The sequence below is a fragment of the Drosophila mauritiana genome, chromosome X, assembly GCF_004382145.1.
Source record: "Drosophila mauritiana strain mau12 chromosome X, ASM438214v1, whole genome shotgun sequence".
Taxonomy (NCBI): Eukaryota; Metazoa; Arthropoda; class Insecta; order Diptera; family Drosophilidae; genus Drosophila; species Drosophila mauritiana.
The window spans coordinates 6,414,998-6,437,650 of record NC_046672.1 but is presented as its reverse complement, the minus strand read 5'-3'; the positions used below and the strand labels follow the sequence as shown (position 1 = coordinate 6,437,650).

The window sequence follows — 22,653 nt, the reverse complement described above, 5'->3', positions numbered from 1 at the left end:
AGAGCAAATTTGGCCATCACCAAAAAAGTGGCTGCATATTGCCAAACGAATGTATGGCCGTTACGCATCTTGTTATTCTAGTGTCTTTGGTAAAAGGTTATACTAAATTTGTTGAAAAGTATGTACCAGGCAGAAGGAAGCGTTTCCGACCATTTAAAGTATACATTCTTAATCAGGATCAATAGCTGAGTCGATCTGGGCATGTCCGTCTGTACATATGAACGTCGAGATTTCAGGAGCTACAAGAGCTAGAATGTTGACATTTGGCATACAGATTCTAGGGACATAGACGCAGTGCATGTTGGTCCCATGTAGCCAAGTCCACTCTAACGCCCACAAGCCTCACAAAACAGAGCCCTAAGTAGTTGCATGTATTAACTATTAATTTTTTAAATAAGCAAACAAAGGATGAGGGTGAGCCAGCGGCAGAGACTTCAGGCAAGCGTCCACGCAAGGGCTCGTTTATTTGTACCAGTTTAAAAAGGAAAACTGCTGCTTGGAGCGGGTACAGTAAATCGAAACATCTGCTATTCTGGACATGAAGTGGCTGCCGGCCTGGAGCCGGTCACAGTCAACTCTTTTTACGAGTTTCTCCAGGATGCGAAGCAACTGCAGAGGCGCACGTGTTTTAGTCAAAACTATTTTCAAGCTGCCATCATCCCTGGCAGGCAATCGATAACTTATGCAACCGACTCAGCCCTGGTTCGGTTATCGTAGGTTCTGTCACCGTTCTGTCAGCGCATTTTCATTCGAAGTTTGCGAATTCAGAGAAGTGAAGGAACTTGAACTGCTTAGTCATGGTAAGTACTAAACGTAGAGGTCCTACGGACTTAATAAACTCCTGATTGTACTCCGCACAGGATACCCCACCCAATCCCAACAAGTTGGACGCCGAGGATAGCCTGGATCAGGCTACCGACAACATCGAAGAATTAAACGAGACCAATCTCAATATGCATAACGAGCTGGAGGAGCAAAAGGACCCGGAGGAGAAGATTTCGGTACTTAAAATGCGGATGAGGCAGGTGAATGAAAAGCTCGAGGAGAATTTGGCCAAACAGGAGGCGGTACAGGCGAAACTGCGCAATGTGCTGGAGAAGATGAAGGATTGTAAAGATTCTAAGGAGGGTCAATAATTAATGTACCGGAGGCGTGCTTTTGATTTTATTTATAAATACATATGTAAAATATAGGTATCACACGCTTTTCCATTTGATTTTCTCAGAGTAACAAGTAGAAGGCTTTTATCCTACGCCACCACATTCTGGATCCAGTGGAGGGCGCCGCAAATGCGACGCAGGCCGGCGCGTGCCAAAAAGCTGCATATGAGCAGGCACTCCACATAGGCGCGCCTATTGCCAGACTGGCGCCCATCTGTGGACGACCCTCGCACATAATCTAGGTGGTCAGCGAAAGCAGCCACTGGAGGATCTGTAAAAGAAATCATAATAAGCTTAAAACGATGCTGATGTGGAATCGTATTGAAGATCTCCGGCGCCATCAAAGGTTATACTAGATTTGTTGAAAAGTATGTACCAGGCAGAAGGAAGCGTTTCCGACCATTTAAAGTATACATTCTTAATCAGGATCAATAGCTGAGTCGATCTGGGCATGTCCGTCTGTACATATGAACGTCGAGATTTCAGGAGCTACAAGAGCTAGAATGTTGACATTTGGCATACAGATTCTAGGGACATAGACGCAGTGCATGTTGGTCCCATGTAGCCAAGTCCACTCTAACGCCCACAAGCCTCACAAAACAGAGCCCTAAGTAGTTGCATGTATTAACTATTAATTTTTAAATAAGCAAACAAAGTCGATTGGCAGCGATGTATTAGACAGATGGTCAGCTAGTGGCTATCGGTTATCGATGACCGATAATAGCTTTTCATAAACATGTTTACAACGCTCCACAGCGAAGATACGGAATATTCGGCGGATTCTGTGGAGTGGCTGACACACGATGATGCGGCAACGGGTTTCTTCGCCTGCGGAACCTATCAGCTGGTCCAGGAGGAGGGTGAGCCAGCGGCAGAGACTTCAGGCAAGCGTCCACGCAAGGGTCGCGTTTATTTGTACCAGTTTAAAGAGGAAAATTGCCGCCTGGAGCGGCTACAGTGCATCGAAACGTCTGCCATTCTGGACATGAAGTGGCTGCCGGCCTGGAGCAGTGAGTGTAATCCCTACCTGGCCACGGTCAACTCTTTGGGCCAGCTGGAAATCTACGAGTTTCTCCAGGATGCGAAGCAACTGCAGAGGCGCACGTGTTTTAGCCTGGCGGAGCAGGAGTCGCAGGAGGAAGCGCCATTGGCGCTGGCCCTAGACTGGCAACATGACGGGAAGCACATCCGACTGGCCATCTCCGATTCCAAAGGCGGCCTGAATCTATTGCGCTACTCATCACAGGGTGAGATAATCCGCGAACGGTCGTGGTTGTCCCATGGCTTTGAGGCTTGGACCTGTGCCTTCGATCGCTGGTCACCGCACCTTCTGTACAGCGGTGGCGACGATATGCTGCTCATGGCGCACGATCTGCGCACCGAGCAGCGTGCGTGGACCAACCGGGCGCACATGGCTGGAGTCACTTGTCTGCTAAGTCATCCGCGGCACGAAAACCATCTGCTCACGGGTAGCTATGATGAGCAGCTGCGTCTCTTCGACACCAGATCGATGAAGCGATCACTGGCGGAACTGGACTTGAGCGGAGGCATCTGGAGGCTGAAGCCGCATCCTGACCAGCCCGATATCATCCTGGCCGCCTGCATGTACACCAACTTTAGCGTGGTGCAGCTGGATGTCGCGGCACCTGGCCTGAGTTTACTGGGCGCCTATGAGGAGCATAAGAGCATCTGCTACGGCGCCGATTGGGCACCATGGCAAAACAAGGACGATGCGTCCTTGACCATGGCCACTTGCTCCTTTTATGATCACACGTTGTGTGTGAGTCGTGTGGATATAAGCAAATGAATTCGTTCTTTGTAGGTTATATTATGTTTTGCAACTAAAATCTAAACGAAAATAAAACATTTGCTGGCATATGTTTTTCATTTATCGATAGTTTGTATATTAGTTTGGGGGAAAACCGAATTGTTCAGGGCATTTGGGATGTCCTAAGTTTTTAAACTGCCATTATCCCTGGCACGCAATCGATAACGCATGCTATCGGCTCAGCCCTGGTTCGTTTATCGTAGGTTCTGTCACCGCATTGACTTTGATTAATTCGAAATTGTGGAATTCAGAGAAGTGAAGGAACTTGAACTGCTTAGTCATGGTAAGTACTAAACGTAGAGGTCCTGCGGACTTAATAAACTCCTGATTGTACTCCGCACAGGATACCCCACCCAATCCCAAAAAGTTGGACGCCGAGGATAGCCTGGATCAGGCTACCGACAACATCGAAGAATTAAACGAGACCAATCTCAATATGCATAACGAGCTGGAGGAGCAAAAGGACCCGGAGGAGAAGATTTCGGTACTTAAAATGCGGATGAGGCAGGTGAATGAAAAGCTCGAGGAGAATTTGGCCAAACAGGAGGCGGTACAGGCGAAACTGCGCAATGTGCTGGAGAAGATGAAGGATTGTAAAGATTTTGAGGAGGGTCAATAATTAATGTACCGGAGGCGTGCTTTTGGCGTTAATTTTGATTTCATTTATAAATACATATGTAAAATATAGGTATCACACGCTTTTCCATTTGATTTTCTCAGAGTAACAAGTAGAAGGCTTTTATCCTACGCCACCACATTCTGGATCCAGTTGAGGGCGCCGCGAATGCGACGCAGGCGGGCGCGTGCCAGAAAGCTGCATATGAGCAGGTACTCCACATAGGGCCGCCTATTGCCAGAGCTGGCCACTGGCATCAACCCGGCGCCCATCTGTGGACGACCCTCGCACATAATCTTGGTGGTCAGCGAAAGCAGCCACTGGAGGATCTGTAAAAGAAATTATAATTAGCTTAAAACGATGCTGATGTGGTATCGTATGGTGCGACTCACCTCCGGACTGTTGGGCATGCCGCCCGCCTTAAGCCAATTGGACGGGGCCCAGAGGAACAGCTGCACTACATTCGCTGCAATATCCGGACTGACCCGCTTGGACGGGTTGGGATTGAGGATGTTGTAGACCAGCTGTTGCAGCAGCGGCGGGCAGGTATCGCTCATTGGCGGCAGTTGGTCCTGCCGGTAATCGCTGTTCCTCAGCGAAAGCGTCATCTCACCGCGTTCGCGCGCCAGCCCACCACTGTTCGAATAGAACGGATTGCGATTGCCAAAGATCTCGTAGGCCAGGGCACCGCAGGCCCACAGATCGGCCTTGCCGTAATTAAGTACGGCAAACGGACCGGGCATCGTATTGAAGATCTCCGGCGCCATCAACGCCGCATTGCCGCCCTTGTCGACGTCTTGCGAAACGTACGGCAGGCGCAGGCCATGCACCTTGTCCGCCAGACAGCAGCCAAAGTCGGAGAGCACCAGCACCGGAGCCGCATCGACCTGCAGCTCGATAAGCACATTATCGGACTTTAGGTCACGGTGGGCAACGCCGTGACGACTCAAATGGTTGACAGCCTCGAGCATTTGGGCCAGCAGCAGGATGCGGTTGCGCGTGCTCAGATCCTGGCTATCGAGCAGGCCGCGAAGACTGTGATCGTAGCGTTTCATCAGCAGATACAGCGACATATTTCGGCCATAGCCCTGCGGATTGATGCGTTGCGGCTGCGCCACCGGATACAGGAGATGTCCATCGGGAAAGTTGCGCACCTCGTCGCAAAAGAAGCCAAACATACAGACAATGTTGGGATGCGGTGGCAGGTGAACGGTTTGATTCTGGAGCAAACGTTCCCACTCATCGGAGGCCTCATTCATGCCGCGCTGGCGGGCCGGTACCGTCTCCTTGTACATGGCACGCAGGATGGACAGGGCGTTGCTCTGGATGTCGTAGTTGAACATCATTTTGAGTGCCAGTGGATAGCTGTCCACAGAGCTGTTGATGTTTGAATTCGCTGGCGAAGTCTGCAAGTTAAAGCAAAGAGCGTGGTGTCAAGTTGCCATGCAGATTTAAATTTACATGGGTATGTATTTACCACATTGAAGGCACTGCTGTTTGGCTCCTGGTTCTGTTGCTGCTGTTGCTCCTGGTGCTGCTGGTCCTGTTCCCTCGCCTGGGCGCCCACGAAATCACTGGCCGCCGATGGCTGACTGTAGTGGAAGACGTTGTCCACAGAGCCGCCAAAGTTGTGAACAAAGCGCGACATGTTCTGCAGGGGAGACATCATCTCGTGGGTACTCCAGCTATTCGGCGCAAAGGCTGGCGTTGCCTGCGGCGGCGGAGACGACGCATCGGGATGCAGGGATGCACCATCCGAGGCACCATCCTTCTTGAAACCCGCTGCATAGACGACAGCGGCACAACCTTTGGCTATGGGCGGACCGATTTCCAAGTCATCGATGCTGAACTTGCTGTCTAGCGTATCGGAGATCTCGTCGTGATTCCAGGCGTTCTGCAGCCGGCTAGCTGCCTCCCGAATCTCCCAGCACACGCCCTCCAGTTCATCCTCCTTGCTGAGCACACCCGACCCGGAGGCCAGACTAACGCCAATCAGGGCGAAGAAGGGCGCTGAATCGCCAAAGAATAGCTTGCGGGTCGCGCGCTGGCGAAGATCCTCCGAGTAGGTGGTGGTCACCCGGCTGAGGATGTTGTCGATGAACAATTTGCGCGCATGCTGGCCCACTCGGAAGAGTCCACTGCTGCTGGTGGGGCTACTGGCGCTGCCATTAAACGGCGACCCCGCGGGGGAGTTGATGGTGCGGGGCACTACATTGACCACCAATTTGGCCGCCTGCTGGGGCGTTGTCTGGCGAAGATTGGATACGGGTTAATTGGACGTGCCTTGATCATCCGGTTAGCTTTACTTACCCGCACCACATTGGCGGCGGTGGAGGGTAGGGGAAAGCCTCGCTTGCTTCTTGTCTTCAATTGATTCTGGTCCAAAATGTTGGCGTGTATATCACGTTTACAATAGCTGCGCAAAATGTAGCGACCATGTTTGATCAGTCGCACGGTCAGCAGTCTCACAGACATCTTTCGGCCCACAAAGACCTCGGCTCCAAGTGCCTGCAACTGAATGAAGCCCCTAAAACGGTCTGCCATCTATTGATTCCATTTAAATCCTTACCTATTTTTTAAGATTTTTAGTGATCAACTCTTGCTGCTGCTTCTTCTTCTTCACCGCCAATGTTGCTCATGTGTGCGATCGATAGCGCCGATAGATAACCAAACAGCTGCTGTCGTTTGGGTTCGGCTCGGTTCGTTTCGATTCGATTGTTTTGTTTTTGCGTCGCAAATAAATGTTCTGTTTGTGGTGGTGGTTGTGGTGCAGCTGCAGGGCGAAATGTGGGGGCGGCGGTGGCAGAACTACAAGGCAAAATCGTCGAATCGAAAGGGTTTATTTTTGCAATAATTTGCCAAAGATATATCGCCTTTTTCGATATCTGTGTGGGCTAGACTGATTTTGGGCTATTTTCAACTGAACAAAACGATTAATTTACGACCTCCAACTTGCCTGGCTGACAATTTTTAATCTATGCGCCTACTTCAACGTTTCGTTTCGATTCGATTTGGTCGTTAGATAATCGCTGGCCAGCTGGCTCTTTTTTGTCTCGGAAAATGGGCACCGCAATAAACACTTGTTTAAACGCTCGCTTGGTTTAAATTTCGCTATAAAAAAATAGCTAAATGTACAAGAATTTACGATAAAAACAAAGAATAATTTAGAAACAGCAAGGCGCCAGTGTGACCACACTTACGGTATATCTTCAGAATCGATAATGACTATAGCGTAGTGTGGACTCGAACCATTTGGTGAATTCAAAACTAAAAAGCGTTATTCTCGTGCCGTAAATTCAAAAATTAAAATAATCTATTGAAATATCCTGCCACACACATAAATTTATTACACGAAACTAACACAAAATCTTTAATAACCGAATAGCGAATCACTTCGGTCCCAGCATCTCCTTGGGATTGACCCACTCCTTGAACTGCTCCTCGGTAATCCCGGTCTTCAGTGCCTCTTCCTTCAAGGTCGTCTTATTCTTGTGTGCCGTCTTGGCGATCAGGGCGGCCTTGTCATAGCCAATGTGCGGATTCAGGGCGGTCACCAGCATCAAGGACTCGTTCATGATCTTGTCAATCCTCTCCTTGTTGGCCTGCAGCCCCTCCACGCAGTTCTTGCTAAAGGTCATGCTGCCATCAGCTGGGAGGAGCAGGTTATGTATGTTCTTGAACTTGGAAAACACTTTTCCGACTCACCCAACAAGCGAATGGAGCGCAGCACATTGGACACGACCAGGGGCTTGAATACATTCAGCTCGAAGTGCCCATTGGAGCCGCCGATAGTCACCGCCACCTGGTTACCCATCACCTGGGCACACAGCATGGTCATCGATTCGCACTGCGTGGGATTCACCTTGCCGGGCATGATGGAGCTACCGGGCTCGTTCTCCGGCAGCATTAGTTCGCCCAGGCCGCAACGCGGACCCGATCCCAGCAGTCGGATATCGTTGGCGATCTTCATCAGGCTGACGGCGATCGTGTTGAGGACACCATGCACCTCCACCATGGCATCGCGGGCAGCCAGTGCCTCGAACTTATTGGGCGCCGACACGAAGGGCAAGCAGGTGAGCTCCGAAATGCGCTTGGCCACCTTCTCAGCGAATCCCTTGCGTGTGTTCAGACCCGTACCCACGGCAGTGCCGCCCAGAGCCAGCTCATAAACGCGCGGCAGACAGCCCTTGATCCTCTCCAGACCGTTGGTCAACTGCTGTGTGTAGCCGCTGAACTCCTGGCCCAAGGTCAGCGGTACTGCGTCCATCAAGTGGGTGCGTCCGATCTTGATGATGTCCTTGAACTCATCCGACTTGGACTTGAGGGCATCCCTCAAGTGTGTAACCGCCGGAACAAGCCGCTCGTTCAGCTCCATGCCCACGGATATGTGGATGGCGGTGGGGAAGGTGTCGTTGGAGCTCTGCGACTTGTTCACATGATCGTTGGGATGCACCGGCTTCTTGCTGCCCAGTTCGCCGCCCATCATCTGTATGGCCGCATTGCTGATCACCTAGAGGGGTTGCAAATGGAATGGTGCAGGAGAAGCACCCATCTATACACATTTCATGTTACCCGTATCCAATCTTACCTCGTTGGTGTTCATATTCGTCTGGGTGCCCGAACCGGTTTGCCAGATGACCAATGGGAAGTGACCCTGCTTGTATAGCTTGCCGGAAATGACATCGTCGCAGGCGCAGGACACTGCATCCGAAACCTTGCCATCTAGTCCGTAATCCTTGTTGACCTCGGCACAGGCCTTCTTCAGTATGCCCATGGCCTGGATCACCGGCATCTGCGGGCAGTAGGGGATTAAATGGCTATGGCAGAGCTCTTGGTAGATGCCGGAATATGTTGGTTGCCTACCGGCATACGCTCGCCTATGTCGCCAATGGGAAAATTCAGCTTGGAGCGCATCGTCTGAGCGCCGTACAGCTTGTCCGCCGGCACCTTTAGCTCCCCGAAGGTGTCCTTCTCCGTGCGGAACTTGCCCTTGCCGCCCTTACCGCCCTTGTCACACTGCAAAGATGCCCCTTGTTGCATGAGTAGTCAGCGCCCATGGTGCGTACTTACATCCTTGGCACGGAGGCCACTGCAAACCACCCAGAGATTGCGCCTAGCCAAGTGCAGACCATTGATTTGCTTCAGCATTTTCAATTATTATTGTTCTGTGTTTCCGAGCGATTCATTTACAACAAAACGATCTGATCTAGAAAATCACACTGCGATTCCGATTCCGATGACAGCGATGGTTGAATGATGGGTTTCGTCGTCGGCCTACTTGGCTCAACTTCACTTGGGTCCCAGCATCTGTTCGGGTCGCACCCAGTCGTTGAACTGCTGCTCCGTAAGGTAGCCCAGATTGATGGCCTCCTCCTTGAGCGTGGTGCCATTCTTGTGCGCCGTCTTCGCGATCTTCGCCGCCTTGTCGTAACCAATGTGCGGATTCAGGGCCGTCACCAGCATGAGCGACTCGTTCATGATCTTGGCAATGTTCTCGCGGTTCGCCTGGATGCCATTCACACAGTTGGCAGTGAAGGTCCTGCTGCCATCAGCTGCAAAAAGGAAAAGATTCGATTGATTTGGCAGGCCCAACAGCGGGGTAGTAGGTAATCGTCATAGCTTACACAATAGCCGAATGGAGCGCAGCACATTGGACACGATCAGGGGCTTGAATACATTCAGCTCGAAGTGGCCATTGGAGCCACCGATGGTCACCGCCACCTGATTGCCCATCACCTGGGCGGAGAGCATTGTCAGCGACTCGCACTGCGTGGGATTCACCTTGCCGGGCATGATGGAGCTACCGGGCTCGTTCTCCGGCAGCGAGAGCTCGCCCAAACCGCAACGCGGTCCGGAGCCAAGGAAACGAATATCGTTGGCGATCTTCATCAGGCTGACGGCGATCGTGTTGAGGACACCATGCACCTCCACCATGGCATCGCGGGCAGCCAGTGCCTCGAACTTGTTGGGCGCGGTGACGAAGGGCAGGCTGGTCAGCTCGGCGATCTTCGCAGCGCACTTCTCGGCGAATCCCTTGCGTGTGTTCAGACCCGTTCCCACGGCAGTGCCGCCCAGAGCCAGCTCATAAACGCGCGGCAGACAGGCATCGATGCGCTCCTGGGCGTAGGCCAACTGCTGGGCATAGCCGCTGAACTCCTGGCCCAGCGTCAATGGCACCGCATCCATCGTGTGGGTGCGTCCGATCTTGATGATGTCCTTGAACTCCTCCGACTTGGCGCGCAGCGCATCGTGCAGCGTCTTAATCGCCGGCTTGAGGTTGTTGTTCAGCTCCAGCGCCACCGAGATGTGAATGGCGGTGGGGAAGGTATCGTTGGAGCTCTGCGACTTGTTCACATGATCGTTGGGATGCACGGGCGTCTTGGAGCCCAGTTTGCCGCCCAGCAGCTCAATGGCACGATTGCTGATCACCTGCGAGTTGGGAGTTAGAGAAGATCATACAACTGAGACAAGTGACCGCTCATGCCCACCTCATTCACATTCATGTTGCTCTGCGTGCCCGAGCCCGTCTGCCAGATGACCAGCGGGAAGTGGTCGTCGTACAGCTTGCCGGAGATGACATCGTCGGCCGCCTTCGAGATCGCCTCGCTCACCTTGCTGTCCAGTCCGAACTCCTTGTTTACCTCGGCGGCTGCCTTCTTCAGGATGCCCATGGCCTGCACCACGGGTTTCTGGCGGGGATTAACGAGAGTTTTAGCTGCTTTCAATGTGTTTTCTTCTTATTTTTCACTCCCCAACATACTTGAATGTGAGTTAATGAAGTAAATACATTTTTTAGACTCTGAATTACGTTGAACAAACTCATAGAACTAGCATTCACTATTTGTTCTGCTTTCCGTAATAGAAGCTTAATTTAAGCCATATTTTACTTAGTAATTAGCTAGACCTTGCTGCTTTTTGAACCTTCAATGCTGACTTCTAAATACTTTCGAAAGATTTTCGTGGGAATTACATACGTACGTGGAGGCAGTGAATCACTACTTACGGGCATCCGTTCGGTGGCTCCGCCGATGGGGAAATTGATCTGGGATCGCATCGTCTGGGCGCCATAGTACTTATCCGCGGGCACCTTCAGTTCGCCGAAGGTGTCGCTCTCCACGCGAAACTCCTGGGAGGCCTGTCGATGCGAATGAAACCGATAAGAGTGGCGACAATATCAGTAAGTAAACAGGGGCAGACCATTTCAGATGCGGATGGCAGATAGTAAGTAAGTTGAGACTATGGAAATCAGAGTGAACAAATCAGAGGACGACCACTCGACGACGGCTGCTGCTCGAAGTTAACTGAGGCGTGCTCGGGCATTGAAAGGCGGAGGCGATAAGCTATGGAATCAAATCAAAAAGCCGAGTGTACAGCGAACAGATTCTTGAAAGAGCGCTCTCGACGAGCGAATGCCGCGGAATTGGTGGAGGTGTAAAAGAGGGAATTCAATGCCGAGCACCGGGTGCTGAATATGAAAGACCCAACTTCGCATGTGCATATGTATGTATACTTCAGTTGGCAATAATAGCAATATTATTAGTATTTGAAATATCACTTCTATAAAAACAGACTCATCCGAACTTTGTATTTCTAGTGCTATTCATGTGACCAGCGCTGTGCCTTGGATTTATGGGTGGAATTTACGCCGGACTGTAGCTACTATCTAGTGCTTTATATACATATGTTTTATATGCAGCATTATCTGAATAATCGGGAGTGTATTACAGTGGTCGGCATTCATCTAGTACCATATATAATTAACCGGTTTTAATTCAATTGCCGAAAAAAAAACAAGAATTCGCTGACTAGCACAATTTCTTGAATTACAACTCGTTTCGCGAGTTTATGATTCTCTCTTTTCCCTGTTTTTTTTCAACGCTGTGAGTTTGTTTTGTTTTCCATCATGTGATTTGAGTGCGAAATAGAAATAAAAAACGTGTGCGAAAATTGAGTGAAAAAATCAATGCGACGGCTTCCAATTGGAGCCGCGCGCCAATTGGAGTTGGTCCACAAGTGGTCGCAGTGGTGTGCCAATTGGAACCTCCGTTCCAGCGCCTGGAAGTCGCTCGCTTCCACTTTCCATTGTGTAATGATTACGAAACGCCGGCATTTGTGCACTTTTCATTGGCATTTCTGCCCGCCGCGCCTTGTTTACAATCAAAATAACACTTTTTGGAGTTATTAGCTGCTGCATGGGCGAATCTAGCATTACATAAGGCACAATATTTTTGCCATCTCGCTGCGAAATAAATATCCAATTTACACAGCTCTTGCAATCCTTACCAGACGCAAACTTCCAATGGCTGCCCAGGGTTTCGTCATTTGTTGAACGCCGCGAAGCGTGGAGCGCTGCAATAACGGTAGCACCATCTCTATGCTTATTCCTTAGTCGGTAATTAATAAATAAGTTTGCAAGCAAGTGATCTTTCACGGACGAGCCCACCACAACAACACCAACAACAAAAAAACAACAAAAGCACCTCAATGCGCGGGTGAGAGCTATCGGACCATCGATTGCTCTTATCGACTTTGTACCGAGTACTGCCTATGCTCATAAAAATTGAGAAGCAAAAATCCTAAATATTTTGAAGAAACACTTAGTTACCTTAGTACTGTATAATTCCTATTCCATAGCTTACAAATTTAAAATCTGTTGATAGTCATTGATGTTTTTTTGAAAATACAACTATTGCTCGCCACAACTATCGATAGCAGACGGCTGCGGCACTGTAGCCTATCGTTTGTGTGCCATCCGTAGGCGAACAGCTGTTTTTTCGGGAATCGTAACTTCTTGGGAACTTTTTTTAGTGGAAACGAGCCTGCAATGTCGGCGTTTGTGAAAACCGTGTGCCTGGCCCAAAAGCTGTGCGCCGCCAATCCCGCCGTGGCTCGCCAGGCGATCCGCAGCAGTAAGTGTGAATCGGGACTGGGCTGGCAACCGTGCAACCTGCCCCACTGTTTTGTTTACGTAACTTTTGCATACACCGAATGGCTACAAACTCGCCATTTCCGTTCTAGTGGCTGGCTGGAACAAGGACTACAAGCCGGGTCCGTATCCACAGACGGAGAAGGAGCGCCTGGCGGCGGCCAAGAAGTACTATCTGCTGCCAGAGGAGTACAAACCGTATGCGGACGACGGTCTGGGCTACGGAGACTATCCCAAAGTGGGCGGCGGTCTGGGCGTGGAGGCCAAGGACTCATACTATCCCTGGGACTATCCGGAGCACAAGCGCAACCAACACGAGCCCGTAAGCCCCAACAGCACCAGCTAGCAGCTGCTGCATAAAAAGAGTCAAACCCTGATGCATTTCCATTGCAGATTTCGGCGGATCATGATCTGTACAGCGAGGATCGCTGGTCGCAGGCCGAACCGCCGCGCTACAGCAACGCGTACTACTTTGCCTGCTTCCTGGGCGTGATGTCCGGCTGCCTGGCACTCTACTACTGGCTGGATGACAAGAAGATGTACCGCCCCGTGGCCGCCAAGCAATATCCCAGCCCTGGCGTCAAGCACTACACCTTCGAGAAGTAGATTGTATCACGCTCTCGATCGCTCTGCGCGCCTCGTTTTTATTTCATAGGCAATTAATCAACGCATCTATACAATTAAAATGAATGGAAACCAAGCTAAAACATGGATTGGCTATCATTTTGACTGCGCATGGTGGGTCGCATTTTCCATTCCCTTCTCAATGAGCGACACAAACGAAATGAATGTTGAGATGAACGTTTATTTCGGTGAAAACATGAATGATTTGGAACGTAACAGAACCAAGAAATCCTTAATGGGTTTCAATAATGTCTCTAAACTCTAAACTTACTGCTAAATGCATCGTTTGGGTGCGCAAAAAAAAGCAAGACGCGGAAACAGAAACTTAACTAGATTTAGGGCATAGTAGCTGTTGACCGGCTGGGATCACTCCACAACGTAGTTGGGATGCACCACCAGCAAGGGATCTTCCTCCTCCACTAAATCCTTTTGTGTCGGGATCCTCGGCTTCAGCGTGGATGTCTTGAGCGGAATAATGACCTGATCGTGATAGATGAGGCGATCGATCAGCTTTTCGATGAGGTTTTTGCGCGAGATTAGCTCATCCTCGGATTCGATTTGGTCCGCCACCTGCTCCAGATACCAGGTGACCACGTTGCTGCGCTTGATGCCCGTATCGTTGCCCTCCACCTCGCAGCGTGCCTCCTCGGCGCGCATGTGCAGCACCAGCATGGTGGACAGATTCTTGTAGTCCTCGAACGAAAGCGTGAACTTCTTCTTCTGCACGGCGCCGCTGCCGGAGGTGTCCATACCATTGTTCTCATCCACATTGGCCGCTGCTCCATTGTTCTCCATGTCGATGTCGTGCTGAATGCCATCGTCCATGTCCAGACCCTCGTCGTCATCCAAATGAATGTCCGGTTGCTCCACGCGAATGATGGATTTGTTGAGCAAACGGAAGGCCTCCTTGACGTGTCGCTCCAGCACGCGATTCGAGCACTCCAGCTTGGCCATGGCCTCGCTCAGTCGAATCATGGACTCCAGCTGCCGCACCGTTATCCTCCAGGTGCTCCTGCCCGACGTGCCCGTATCGCGCTGCCTCAAATGGCCGTAGTTCTCGACCAGCATGTGTCCGGCCTCCTGGCTGATTACCGGCTTAAATTGCCGCGCAAATGTCACGTAGCGAAGGACATCTTCGCGCGTATATGCCCGCTCCACGGACTCCTCGATGTTCGAGTGCAGATCAACGATCTTGCGAGCAATGGCATAGTCCACCACCTCATTGCATTCGTCCACGAGGATGAAGAACAGATCGAAACGCGACATAATCGGTGCCGATAGCTGGATGTTCTGCTGCAGACTCTTGGAGCGATCGTAGCGCCCATTAATGGGATTGGCGGCGGCCAGAATCGATGTGCGCGCATTGAGTGTGGCTCGTACGCCGGCGCGTGCAATCGATATGGTCTGCTGCTCCATCGCCTCGTGAATGGCCACCTGGTCGCGCTGATCCATCTTATCGAACTCGTCAATGCAGCAAATGCCATTGTCGGCCAACATGAGGGCGCCCGCCTCGATGACAAAGTCAAAGGACTCCTCGTCGCGCACAACCGCAGCGGTTAAGCCCGCTGCCGAGGATGCCTTGCCAGAGGTGTAGATCGCACGCGGCGAGAAGTCGGATACCTGCTTGAGGAACTGCGACTTGGCCGTGCTGGGATCGCCCACGATGCACACATTGATGTCGCCACGAAGCGATGTCTTTTCGGTGGTGGTCTTTGCAACGCCACCGAATTGCTGCAGAAGAATGCCCCGCTTGACCTCATCGTTGCCGTAGATCGAGGGAAAGAGGCTGCTAATTAGATTCTGGTAGAGATTGCGATCCTTGGACATCTCGTAGATCTTGTGCCACTCGGCATCTGTCATCTGCTTCTTCATATCCTCGGCTGTCACCTCCGACATGGGCAGATCGGTGCCGCCAAAACGTGCTGTCGTTGCCTGAACACTGCAGGCGAGGAAGGCCATCCGATAGTTGAGCTCCCGCATGCCCAGGGCCTTCAGGCCAGTGACGCCATCCATGCCCTCGCCAGGCTTGTGGCGCGAACCATTCTCCGCTCGTGTGCCCACTCCGGCCAGGACACTCACATCGGGCACTACGATCAGAGTGCCCGTGAAATCATAGCGATCGCCAGCCTGAACTGTCTCTACCAGCTCCGAACGCAGGATAATCTCCACCGCGCGGGGAATACAGCCACGCGGCAGCTCGGCTTGCGTCTCCTGGATGCGAATCTTTTGAAAGTCCAAGAACAGACTCTTCTCCACATCCAGCATGAAACGCTTGCGATTGGAGCACACGGGATTGCGGCAAATGGTGGGATTGGTGAACTTGAACTGCTGCTCTACGTTCCGAATCTCCGTCTGGCAATCGAGGCACATGAAGACGCCGGAAACGAGCTCCGGATGGACGGGATGGGTGCGCACCACCTGGCCGGAGATGCGGATGAGGGTGCCGATCTTGGAGGTGGTCAGATCGCGAACCTTGTGACGCGTCGGCACCTCCGTGAAGGCCACATAGCAATCCTTCTGGGTCTTCAGTCCAATCCGGTCCTTCACGTAGTTCGAAACGGATTGGCAGAGGAACGGATAGATGTGGTAGTACTCCTCGATGATGGCGGTAGCCAGATTCTGATCGTATTTCTCCACATCCTCGAAGCTGACCTCCAGGGTGCAGCGATCCGGGGATTCCAAGCTGGCGGCTGGGCGCGTGTACTTGATCTCGCCATCCTCCTTGAATTCCTCGAGGAAATCCTGAAACAACTTCTGGGCCCGAATGCCCACCTCGTCTTTCACGCGCAGCTGGCCAACCTGAGCATCTGCCACATCCATTTTGGGTCACTTCTTGCTTCAAACTGGTGAATTGCGCGCTAAATTCCGAGATTGCTTTCGTTTCTTGCGAATGTTTACAGCTGCGTGCTTTGCTAGTTTTTGGCGCCTTTTTCTGACAGTTGCTTGGGGGTGGCAACGCCTGTGCGCAGGGATGCCAGCTATTCAAGAGCAAAGGTAAACATGTCTTACGGTCACATTAATTAATTAATTAAAATTTATTTTTTTTTAATTGCTGAAAAGCTTATTCAAATTCCTTGCCCTTGCTAAGCCACAAGTAGTTTTCGAATCTATTGAATAAATCAATTAGTCCAAAAGTTGATTGAGATAAGTTGTTTTAATAACTTAATCTGATAACTAAAGAATCTGAGAGATGAATGAATCATTTTAGTAAAGTATTAAAGCATTCAATTTAGTTTTTAGTAAACTATAGGTATTTTATAGGTTTATCATGAAATTAGTACGTTTTTAAGACCGATAGTTCGCCCACGCATGTCGCAGAACGCTATGTACCGATAGACTTATTCCGATATAATCGATACCACGCGAATTTCGTGAAATAATTTTATTGATTCTATTTTGGCTAATTTTTTGGCTAAACAGCAGGAGCACAGCGTTGCACGTGTGTTCACCTGTCCGCCGGCACCGTCCTGGCCATAGAAGTCGGTGCGGTACCACTGGATTCATTGGATACACTGGCACCACTGTGGACCACTTTGGACCACCACCGCGAGCTTCGGAGTTTTGCCCCCACAATTTGCGAAGGAGCCCCGGAAAATGGTGGACGCCGCCCGGCAGATGCTCGACGAGCTGATGGGCAGGAATCGCAACCTGCATCCCTCGGAGGCGGGCGCCAAGGTCAATTGGGAGGACCCGGAGGTGAGTCGGACAGGATGTGGCTCGCCAAAGAGCCCCCTCCAAAATAATGGGTTTGTTTTTTTTATCGCAGTTCTGTCAGTTCTACAACGTTAAGTTCTGTCCGCACGATCTATTCATAAATACGCGGGCAGATCTGGGTCCCTGTGCCCGCATCCACGACGAGGAAGCCCGACATCTTTACGAGGATGCTCGACCCTCGCAGCGGAAGCGCCAGTACGAGGATGAGTTCCTGCGCTTTTGCAATGTTATGCTGCACGATGTGGATCGAAAGATACAGAAGGGAAAACAGCGTTTGCTGCTAATGCAAAGAGATCAGCCCAATGTACCGGCACCACTGAGCAGGCACCAGGAGCAGCTGGCGAATCTGACGGCCAGGATCAATAAGCTGCTCTCGGAGGCAGAGGAAGCCGGCATTCGGGGCGACGTGGACCAAGCCCAGGATCTGATGACCCTGTGCGAGGAGCTCAAGGAGGAGAAGGAGCAGTTGGTACAGCAATACGAGGCCAATCACAAGGCCATCAGCAGCATCAGCCTGACCAAGTCAGCGGAGGACGAGCTGCAGCAGCAGCCGCGCAGCAGTCCGGTCACAAATCCCAGCGAAGAAGCTGCAACCACTCCTCTTCCAGCCGCCACCACGCCAGATGATGCGCCGGATGCAGCTCCAAGTTCCGCACCAGCAGCTGTTACACCGACTGACGATGCCGGCGAAGCAACTGGTGCAGCCAGCGAGGACAAAACGTCGGAAAGAACCGATAGCAAGGCGGCTGGCTGGTCGCATGACGCCATGCCCGAGAAACAGATGAAGGTGTGCGAGATCTGTGGCGCGTTCCTGATTGTCGGCGATGCACAGCAGCGGATCGAGGACCATTTGATGGGCAAACAGCATCTGGGCTACTCCAAACTGCGCAACGCAGTCGCCGAGATCAACGAGGCGCGACAAAAGGAGCGCGAGCAGGAGGAACGACGTCGGCGGGAGGGCCGAGTGCAGCGCTTCCACTCCTACGACAGCAGGCGGTAAGGTCTCGACGAACCCTGTATCCTATATGCACCTGGCAAAAGATCGCAAAACAAAAATACGTTCGTTCTCTACAAAAAAAAAAAAAAAAAAAAAAATTGGCAGAATGCCCTCAATGTGACTATGAGTAATGCTGTTCGATTACTTTGAGTTTATTTCATCACTTGGTTACTGCGCGAAACGAGAAAACTATCCGATGTCATAGAATCCTATAAACAATGTTCTAGTTAACGAACTATGTAGCTGATCTTATATGTAAACTGAGCATTTCCCATTTGTTTAATCCTTTAGCGAGCCACGCAATGAGTACCGCGAGCGAAGTCGCGACTATGTTCAGAATCGCCAGCCCTCGGATCGACGTCACCGTAAGTTGCCCGCAGATTCGTTTTGGAAACCGGGGTTGCGCTTGCACTTGCACACGGCACTCGAACGCTTATTGAACACCCGTATTTCTATTCCAGATCACCATAAGTCGCACCACAGCTCCCATCACTCGTACTCGCGCAGTGGCGGAGGTGGCGGTGCTGTGGGAGTTGGTGGCGGAGGAGGAGGTGGTGGCAGCAGTAGGAGCAACCGGAGCCACCATAATCACAACCATAATCACTACCGCCATGACAGCCGCGAGCGACATTGTCGCAGTCGGAGTCGTAGTCGCTACTAGAGACCAAAAAAAAAAAAAAAGCGGAAAACAATAGAAACCAAGTGAATAGCAAACCAAGAACACAAGTAAATAATCCGAAAGTCAGGAGCAGTTCCAGTTCCCAAAGCCCCATACCGCAAGTGTACAACTAAACATGATCAAGTTCAACACGAACACAATCTCTCGCCCATCTGCGATCTTCAGTCTTCGTCTTATGTGTTCGCAAATCCGCAATTCGCAATCCGTAAGCACCAGCTGCCGTGGCCACGGGCGGCAGCATCGAGGTATCCCAATAGAAAAAAAAAAAAATCATTAACACAATTTCCAAAAAAATAAAAAAATTAAAAATATGTATCAGAAAACAGTTAGATAAAACAGTATCTGAGCTGGCAGTAACAATTGCGCTGAGGTGAGTCGAATACTTAATAAGCCCGTAAAAAAATAACACTCGGGCGACATTTTGCCCCTTCACGTTCTGTAGACATACTCTTTTTCGTACCATTACTCTACTCTCGTATAAACGATCCATATATCTGTGTACACACACACACGCGTGTCCCCTCAATGTGTGTGTACCCAGTTGGGTTGAGATCCGGGCGAGGATTTCACCAAGGTCCACCAGTTCTTCGAAACGGACAGACGAACCTACGTCCTTTTGATTGAAATATGTTAAACTCTTTTAGTTTTTCAAGCACAACAGGCACTTTTACCCTAACGTTGTAGTATTCAATTTTGTGCAGGACTGTTTTTAAAGTTTGTAGCTTCAACAGTTTTCTTTTTGCCCAAGTAATATACTCAATAGTTAATTGAGGGAGTTGCAGAATGAATATAGGGTTCATACAGGTTCACGGTTTATGGGTCAGTCTTAAAATTAGTTAACTATGAAATATAAAAGCAAGACTTCGCCAAGTGCTGTGTGAATTTGACTTCTATATACATATATATACTATATATTTATAATGACCAAAAGATGGGCTGGGGATTAGGGCGATACGAAGCGTTCACTGGACGTTTCCCTTGCAATTGTGAGTGGGACATTGACTGAAACAGGTATTTACCAAGCCTTACTCTTATCTCTATGCGCTTAACTAACCCAACAGATACAGATCCGCATTCCCTGCCATCCCTGCATTCCCCTCCGCACATCCAACCAACATCCCCAAGACACAAGAACACAGACACATCATGAACCATAAAATACGAACCACAAACGATAAATGTATGTACATATATATAGTAGTATCTAAATAGCGACTTTGAGAGACAATCGTACTGCATGCGATATGGACTTGGCCACTGGGTTCCTGGGTCACTTCTTGACGATGGAATGGGTTTCGGGGTCTCCAGTGGAGGTATGTAGTCTTGGTGCCTTGTGAGCCGAAGAACGGCAGAAAGAGACGGACTGAGGGTGAGAGAAAGAGAGAGGAGCTTCTGATGTGAGACAGATTCACAGGTACATTTGATAAATCGATGAAAACCTAACCAAGCGATTAGTCCATTCCAAGGATTCAAGGATTCTTCTGGATTTTACAAATTTTATATGTTTATGATATGATAATGAATATATTTGAAATACAAAAGTTTCTAAGAAACTTATTCTATGAGCCTTGAAAAGCTAAACTTGGAAAACGATCGTCGGCTTGCCGTGGAAACTCTACATATTGCAGTTATTTTTTTTTTTTTTTAATCCCTAACTCATTGTTGTGGTTTTCTGCCCCCTCCCATCCTTCCCCTGCACTATACTCTATTTTTTAAGCTTGAAAAAAAAAAAAAAAAAAAAAAACTAACCCCAGCGAACTCTTCAAGTCAAGATTCCAAGACACCCACGAAAAATCACGAGGTAATTGAATTGCTAAATCGAATTAAATTCTAATCAATCAAATACAATACAATGCAAAATGAAGAAGCACAAGCATAGGCAGTGATCAGAGGGAGACAGCAAACAGTGCAAAGACAGAGAGGGCGAGAGAGTTCGAGTCCCCAAACCCATACACATGTATGTATGTTCATGTTCCCCCCTCCTCTTCACCAACAGGTAAATTGCGACTGACCTCGACCCCTTAAAAAACTATAATACTGATATTTGTTATCGATCTCGATTACGTCGAATTTTGTGATGTGACGCGATCAGCCGTAGGCTGCATCTCTGTCCAAAACCAATCGAATTCCCCCCGTAGCTGTATGTTTTGTACTGTTCGTGCCACACAACCTGAGATATAATGTTCAGTATATAAATAAACCCCACACTCAGATGAACTCTGAATACGTATCCGTATCTATATACACGATCAGCTCGAAATTAGTCTAAGATGCGCTATCCACCTTTAACCGCCCTGAACTTTTGGTCTGGCTCACTTGACTCACACTTTCCTCTCTGCAAACGTATTCCAGAAGCCGCCAACCGAGGAATGGAGCCCGAAAGTGTTGAAATGCGAGGGATATATATATATATAGAGAGAGAGAGGAAGATATATATGGAAGATATACATAAGTCTATAGATAAAGAAGAAGAACCAACCAGGTAACTTCTATGCCACACCTCCCCACATAAATGTTTCTTCACGACAGACATGGCGAAATCCGAGATCCGAGATCCGTGAACCGCACTCCTCGATCCATAATACGCAATCCGGAAATCAACGAAGGATCACTTTTCAGTGATCACAGAATGAGAGAGAGACAGAGTGCTAGAGAACGCTGAGAGAGAGAGAGAGAGAGACACTCGTGTAGAACTGTATTAGGCATAATACAAAACGAGGTGAATTTCCATTTCTCTCAACTACTTATAACTATATTATATACATATATCTATAACTATACCCATTACTTCCACCCATCCTTGGATCAAAATTAATATTGCATTGAAATCGCCGGGTTGTCAGTTAACGAAAAATACTATGGAGCAATTTGAACCGTACATATATGTATATGAATATGTATATGAATGTATGGTCGCTTTAGTTTTGTGTCCGCGCAGGATAAGCTCCTTCTTTCTACCCCTTCCCTGCAGGGGACACACCTCTTCCCTGCCAGCATCCCAGCTCCCACCCACTAACCCAACACTCCACATTCTTATTGTTTACCCACAATCACGTAGCAAATTAATCAATTGAATTGAGTTAGCATCGGGCAAACAGAGTTAAGGAACATTTACGAAGGCAGATTTAAGTATATAGTGTAACCAATCAATAAAACTTGATCGATCGTCTTTAGTCATGTAAAGATGTTTTTAATTACGAATTACGATATGAGTAAGGATAAACACATTCTATTGAGAGACTCGCAATAATTTTCTAATAAAGATCAAACTAAATCCCGAATAAAACCTCCAATCCGTTGTTTTCTTTGCAATCGGTACAAATGTAGTGACGAAGCGCACGAGCGGAAGTGTAAGATCATTAACGACGGTCAAAAAAAATTGGAAACAGTGCATTTACATATGCAAGAAAGTGTTTACACACTGAGAAATATTCAATTTATTACACAGTGTGTAAACAGTTTCTGTATGTTTCAGGTGCGTTTGTCAGTAGTTGTTTTTGCTACGAAAAACTCCGAACGGAGAAGGCGTTGAGTTAAGTGTCTAGTCGAAATAGACCCTACTGTCACTCGACACATATATTACGGAGAAGTAAGTTTCGAGTTCAAAGAAAAAAGGTACGTATGAACACACAATGAACTGACCAATGTTAAACATAATCATTGCCAGACAACCTGGAGACGAAGAAGATGGCACCATCAAAGAAAACCTATTCGACAGGGGCCTCGAAATATCTACGCAAAAAGGAAGACGAATCCTACGAAATACCACAAGCTAATCTAAGTCACTGCCAACGAGTGTATGCTCTGCAAGATGGAAATTCGACGGACTTTGGTTCAGTGAATTATATGATAATCCAATTTCTTGATACCAGAACTCGGCCCCGTAACATTGGGAGTTCTACTTTCGAAAGTTCGGACACTGGATGGGTTCATTATTTGCTCAAACCCAAAGAAGAGAACTTCATGATTAGGAAATTCTATAAAGTGCGTTGCGTTCTACAGAAAGCATTTAAACGCATTTTCAATTTTTTTTGGAACCCGCTAACAACACCTAATCAATTAAGCGAAGACGAGTTGACTTTCAACGATATTATAACCAAGTTAGAGAA

The 22,653-nt window shown here is 49.1% G+C and overlaps 9 protein-coding genes and 1 long non-coding RNA gene across 12 annotated transcripts; 6 read left to right on the top strand and 4 right to left on the bottom strand.

Moving 5' to 3' along the window:
• Nucleotides 1–689: 689 nt before the first annotated feature.
• On the top strand, nucleotides 690–1,192 carry LOC117147335. Its single transcript, XM_033314190.1, has 2 exons — nucleotides 690–800; nucleotides 861–1,192. The coding sequence occupies exons 1-2, from the start codon at nucleotides 798–800 to the stop codon at nucleotides 1,134–1,136; spliced, it is 279 nt and encodes a 92-aa protein (XP_033170081.1). The 5' UTR covers nucleotides 690–797; the 3' UTR covers nucleotides 1,137–1,192.
• Nucleotides 1,193–1,880: 688 nt separating this feature from the next.
• Nucleotides 1,881–3,036, top strand: LOC117148508 (diphthine methyltransferase). The gene has a single exon (XM_033315913.1). It carries the CDS (start codon nucleotides 1,897–1,899, stop codon nucleotides 2,965–2,967), a length of 1,071 nt encoding a protein of 356 aa, XP_033171804.1. The 5' UTR covers nucleotides 1,881–1,896; the 3' UTR covers nucleotides 2,968–3,036.
• A 118-nt stretch (nucleotides 3,037–3,154) lies between these two features.
• Nucleotides 3,155–3,689, top strand: LOC117148511. The gene is made up of 2 exons (XM_033315915.1): nucleotides 3,155–3,271; nucleotides 3,332–3,689. The coding sequence occupies exons 1-2, from the start codon at nucleotides 3,269–3,271 to the stop codon at nucleotides 3,605–3,607; spliced, it is 279 nt and encodes a 92-aa protein (XP_033171806.1). The 5' UTR covers nucleotides 3,155–3,268; the 3' UTR covers nucleotides 3,608–3,689.
• Nucleotides 3,625–6,775, bottom strand: LOC117148505. 2 transcript variants are annotated; one of them, XM_033315908.1, is made up of 5 exons: nucleotides 6,174–6,775; nucleotides 5,915–6,118; nucleotides 5,082–5,852; nucleotides 3,997–5,010; nucleotides 3,625–3,933 (listed from the first exon to the last, which is right to left on the bottom strand). In XM_033315908.1, the coding sequence occupies exons 2-5, from the start codon at nucleotides 6,077–6,079 to the stop codon at nucleotides 3,733–3,735; spliced, it is 2,151 nt and encodes a 716-aa protein (XP_033171799.1). In that variant the 5' UTR covers nucleotides 6,080–6,118; nucleotides 6,174–6,775; the 3' UTR covers nucleotides 3,625–3,732. The 2 variants fall into 2 exon arrangements, with proteins under 2 accessions (XP_033171799.1, XP_033171800.1); XM_033315909.1 differs by having other exon boundaries at nucleotides 5,915–6,112.
• A 145-nt stretch (nucleotides 6,776–6,920) lies between these two features.
• LOC117148506 (probable fumarate hydratase, mitochondrial) lies at nucleotides 6,921–8,767 on the bottom strand. The gene is made up of 5 exons (XM_033315910.1): nucleotides 8,675–8,767; nucleotides 8,468–8,620; nucleotides 8,193–8,396; nucleotides 7,310–8,114; nucleotides 6,921–7,253 (listed from the first exon to the last, which is right to left on the bottom strand). The coding sequence occupies exons 1-5, from the start codon at nucleotides 8,750–8,752 to the stop codon at nucleotides 6,994–6,996; spliced, it is 1,500 nt and encodes a 499-aa protein (XP_033171801.1). The 5' UTR covers nucleotides 8,753–8,767; the 3' UTR covers nucleotides 6,921–6,993.
• On the bottom strand, nucleotides 8,752–12,077 carry LOC117148507 (fumarate hydratase, mitochondrial). Of its 2 annotated transcripts, none has more exons than XM_033315911.1 (5): nucleotides 11,888–12,077; nucleotides 10,608–10,739; nucleotides 10,093–10,293; nucleotides 9,229–10,033; nucleotides 8,752–9,156 (listed from the first exon to the last, which is right to left on the bottom strand). In XM_033315911.1, the coding sequence occupies exons 1-5, from the start codon at nucleotides 11,972–11,974 to the stop codon at nucleotides 8,894–8,896; spliced, it is 1,488 nt and encodes a 495-aa protein (XP_033171802.1). In that variant the 5' UTR covers nucleotides 11,975–12,077; the 3' UTR covers nucleotides 8,752–8,893. The 2 variants fall into 2 exon arrangements, with proteins under 2 accessions (XP_033171802.1, XP_033171803.1); XM_033315912.1 differs by lacking the exon at nucleotides 11,888–12,077 and adding an exon at nucleotides 10,802–10,901.
• Nucleotides 12,078–12,337: 260 nt separating this feature from the next.
• LOC117148509 (NADH dehydrogenase [ubiquinone] 1 beta subcomplex subunit 8, mitochondrial) lies at nucleotides 12,338–13,237 on the top strand. The gene is made up of 3 exons (XM_033315914.1): nucleotides 12,338–12,513; nucleotides 12,623–12,852; nucleotides 12,924–13,237. Exons 1-3 carry the CDS (start codon nucleotides 12,429–12,431, stop codon nucleotides 13,134–13,136), a joined length of 528 nt encoding a protein of 175 aa, XP_033171805.1. The 5' UTR covers nucleotides 12,338–12,428; the 3' UTR covers nucleotides 13,137–13,237.
• A 78-nt stretch (nucleotides 13,238–13,315) lies between these two features.
• Nucleotides 13,316–16,087, bottom strand: LOC117148504 (DNA replication licensing factor Mcm6). The gene has a single exon (XM_033315907.1). It carries the CDS (start codon nucleotides 15,972–15,974, stop codon nucleotides 13,521–13,523), a length of 2,454 nt encoding a protein of 817 aa, XP_033171798.1. The 5' UTR covers nucleotides 15,975–16,087; the 3' UTR covers nucleotides 13,316–13,520.
• Nucleotides 16,088–16,484: 397 nt separating this feature from the next.
• Nucleotides 16,485–18,838, top strand: LOC117148896 (luc7-like protein 3). Its single transcript, XM_033316602.1, has 4 exons — nucleotides 16,485–16,850; nucleotides 16,921–17,864; nucleotides 18,157–18,230; nucleotides 18,327–18,838. Exons 1-4 carry the CDS (start codon nucleotides 16,749–16,751, stop codon nucleotides 18,524–18,526), a joined length of 1,320 nt encoding a protein of 439 aa, XP_033172493.1. The 5' UTR covers nucleotides 16,485–16,748; the 3' UTR covers nucleotides 18,527–18,838.
• An 82-nt stretch (nucleotides 18,839–18,920) lies between these two features.
• Nucleotides 18,921–22,495, top strand: LOC117148899. The gene is made up of 2 exons (XR_004459945.1): nucleotides 18,921–22,159; nucleotides 22,212–22,495. It is a non-coding gene; the product is annotated as an uncharacterized LOC117148899 (long non-coding RNA).
• Nucleotides 22,496–22,653: the final 158 nt, after the last annotated feature.

Bases quoted from the DNA above. Each gene is read 5' to 3' on its own strand.
- LOC117148507 (XM_033315911.1), bottom strand. From the start codon at position 11,974: ATGGTGCTACCGTTATTGCAGCGCTCCACGCTTCGCGGCGTTCAACAA. The intron at 10,740-11,887 runs GTAAGGATTGCA...TCGCATCGACAG, and splicing joins CCATTGGAAGTTTGCGTCTG to GCCTCCCAGGAGTTTCGCGT. The intron at 10,034-10,092 runs GTGGGCATGAGC...CCCAACTCGCAG, and splicing joins GCAACATGAATGTGAATGAG to GTGATCAGCAATCGTGCCAT.
- LOC117148504 (XM_033315907.1), bottom strand. From the start codon at position 15,974: ATGGATGTGGCAGATGCTCAGGTTGGCCAGCTGCGCGTGAAAGACGAG.
- LOC117148509 (XM_033315914.1), top strand. From the start codon at position 12,429: ATGTCGGCGTTTGTGAAAACCGTGTGCCTGGCCCAAAAGCTGTGCGCC. The intron at 12,514-12,622 runs GTAAGTGTGAAT...TTTCCGTTCTAG, and splicing joins TCGCCAGGCGATCCGCAGCA to TGGCTGGCTGGAACAAGGAC. The intron at 12,853-12,923 runs GTAAGCCCCAAC...TTTCCATTGCAG, and splicing joins AGCGCAACCAACACGAGCCC to ATTTCGGCGGATCATGATCT.
- LOC117148508 (XM_033315913.1), top strand. From the start codon at position 1,897: ATGTTTACAACGCTCCACAGCGAAGATACGGAATATTCGGCGGATTCT.
- LOC117148506 (XM_033315910.1), bottom strand. From the start codon at position 8,752: ATGCTGAAGCAAATCAATGGTCTGCACTTGGCTAGGCGCAATCTCTGG. The intron at 8,115-8,192 runs GTAAGATTGGAT...CAACCCCTCTAG, and splicing joins CGAATATGAACACCAACGAG to GTGATCAGCAATGCGGCCAT. The intron at 7,254-7,309 runs GTGAGTCGGAAA...TGCTCCTCCCAG, and splicing joins GCGCTCCATTCGCTTGTTGG to CTGATGGCAGCATGACCTTT.
- LOC117148896 (XM_033316602.1), top strand. From the start codon at position 16,749: ATGGTGGACGCCGCCCGGCAGATGCTCGACGAGCTGATGGGCAGGAAT. The intron at 17,865-18,156 runs GTAAGGTCTCGA...TTAATCCTTTAG, and splicing joins CACTCCTACGACAGCAGGCG to CGAGCCACGCAATGAGTACC. The intron at 18,231-18,326 runs GTAAGTTGCCCG...TTTCTATTCCAG, and splicing joins GCCCTCGGATCGACGTCACC to ATCACCATAAGTCGCACCAC.
- LOC117148505 (XM_033315908.1), bottom strand. From the start codon at position 6,079: ATGTCTGTGAGACTGCTGACCGTGCGACTGATCAAACATGGTCGCTAC. The intron at 5,853-5,914 runs GTAAGTAAAGCT...AATCTTCGCCAG, and splicing joins CCGCCGCCAATGTGGTGCGG to ACAACGCCCCAGCAGGCGGC. The intron at 5,011-5,081 runs GTAAATACATAC...TTTAACTTGCAG, and splicing joins ACAGCAGTGCCTTCAATGTG to ACTTCGCCAGCGAATTCAAA.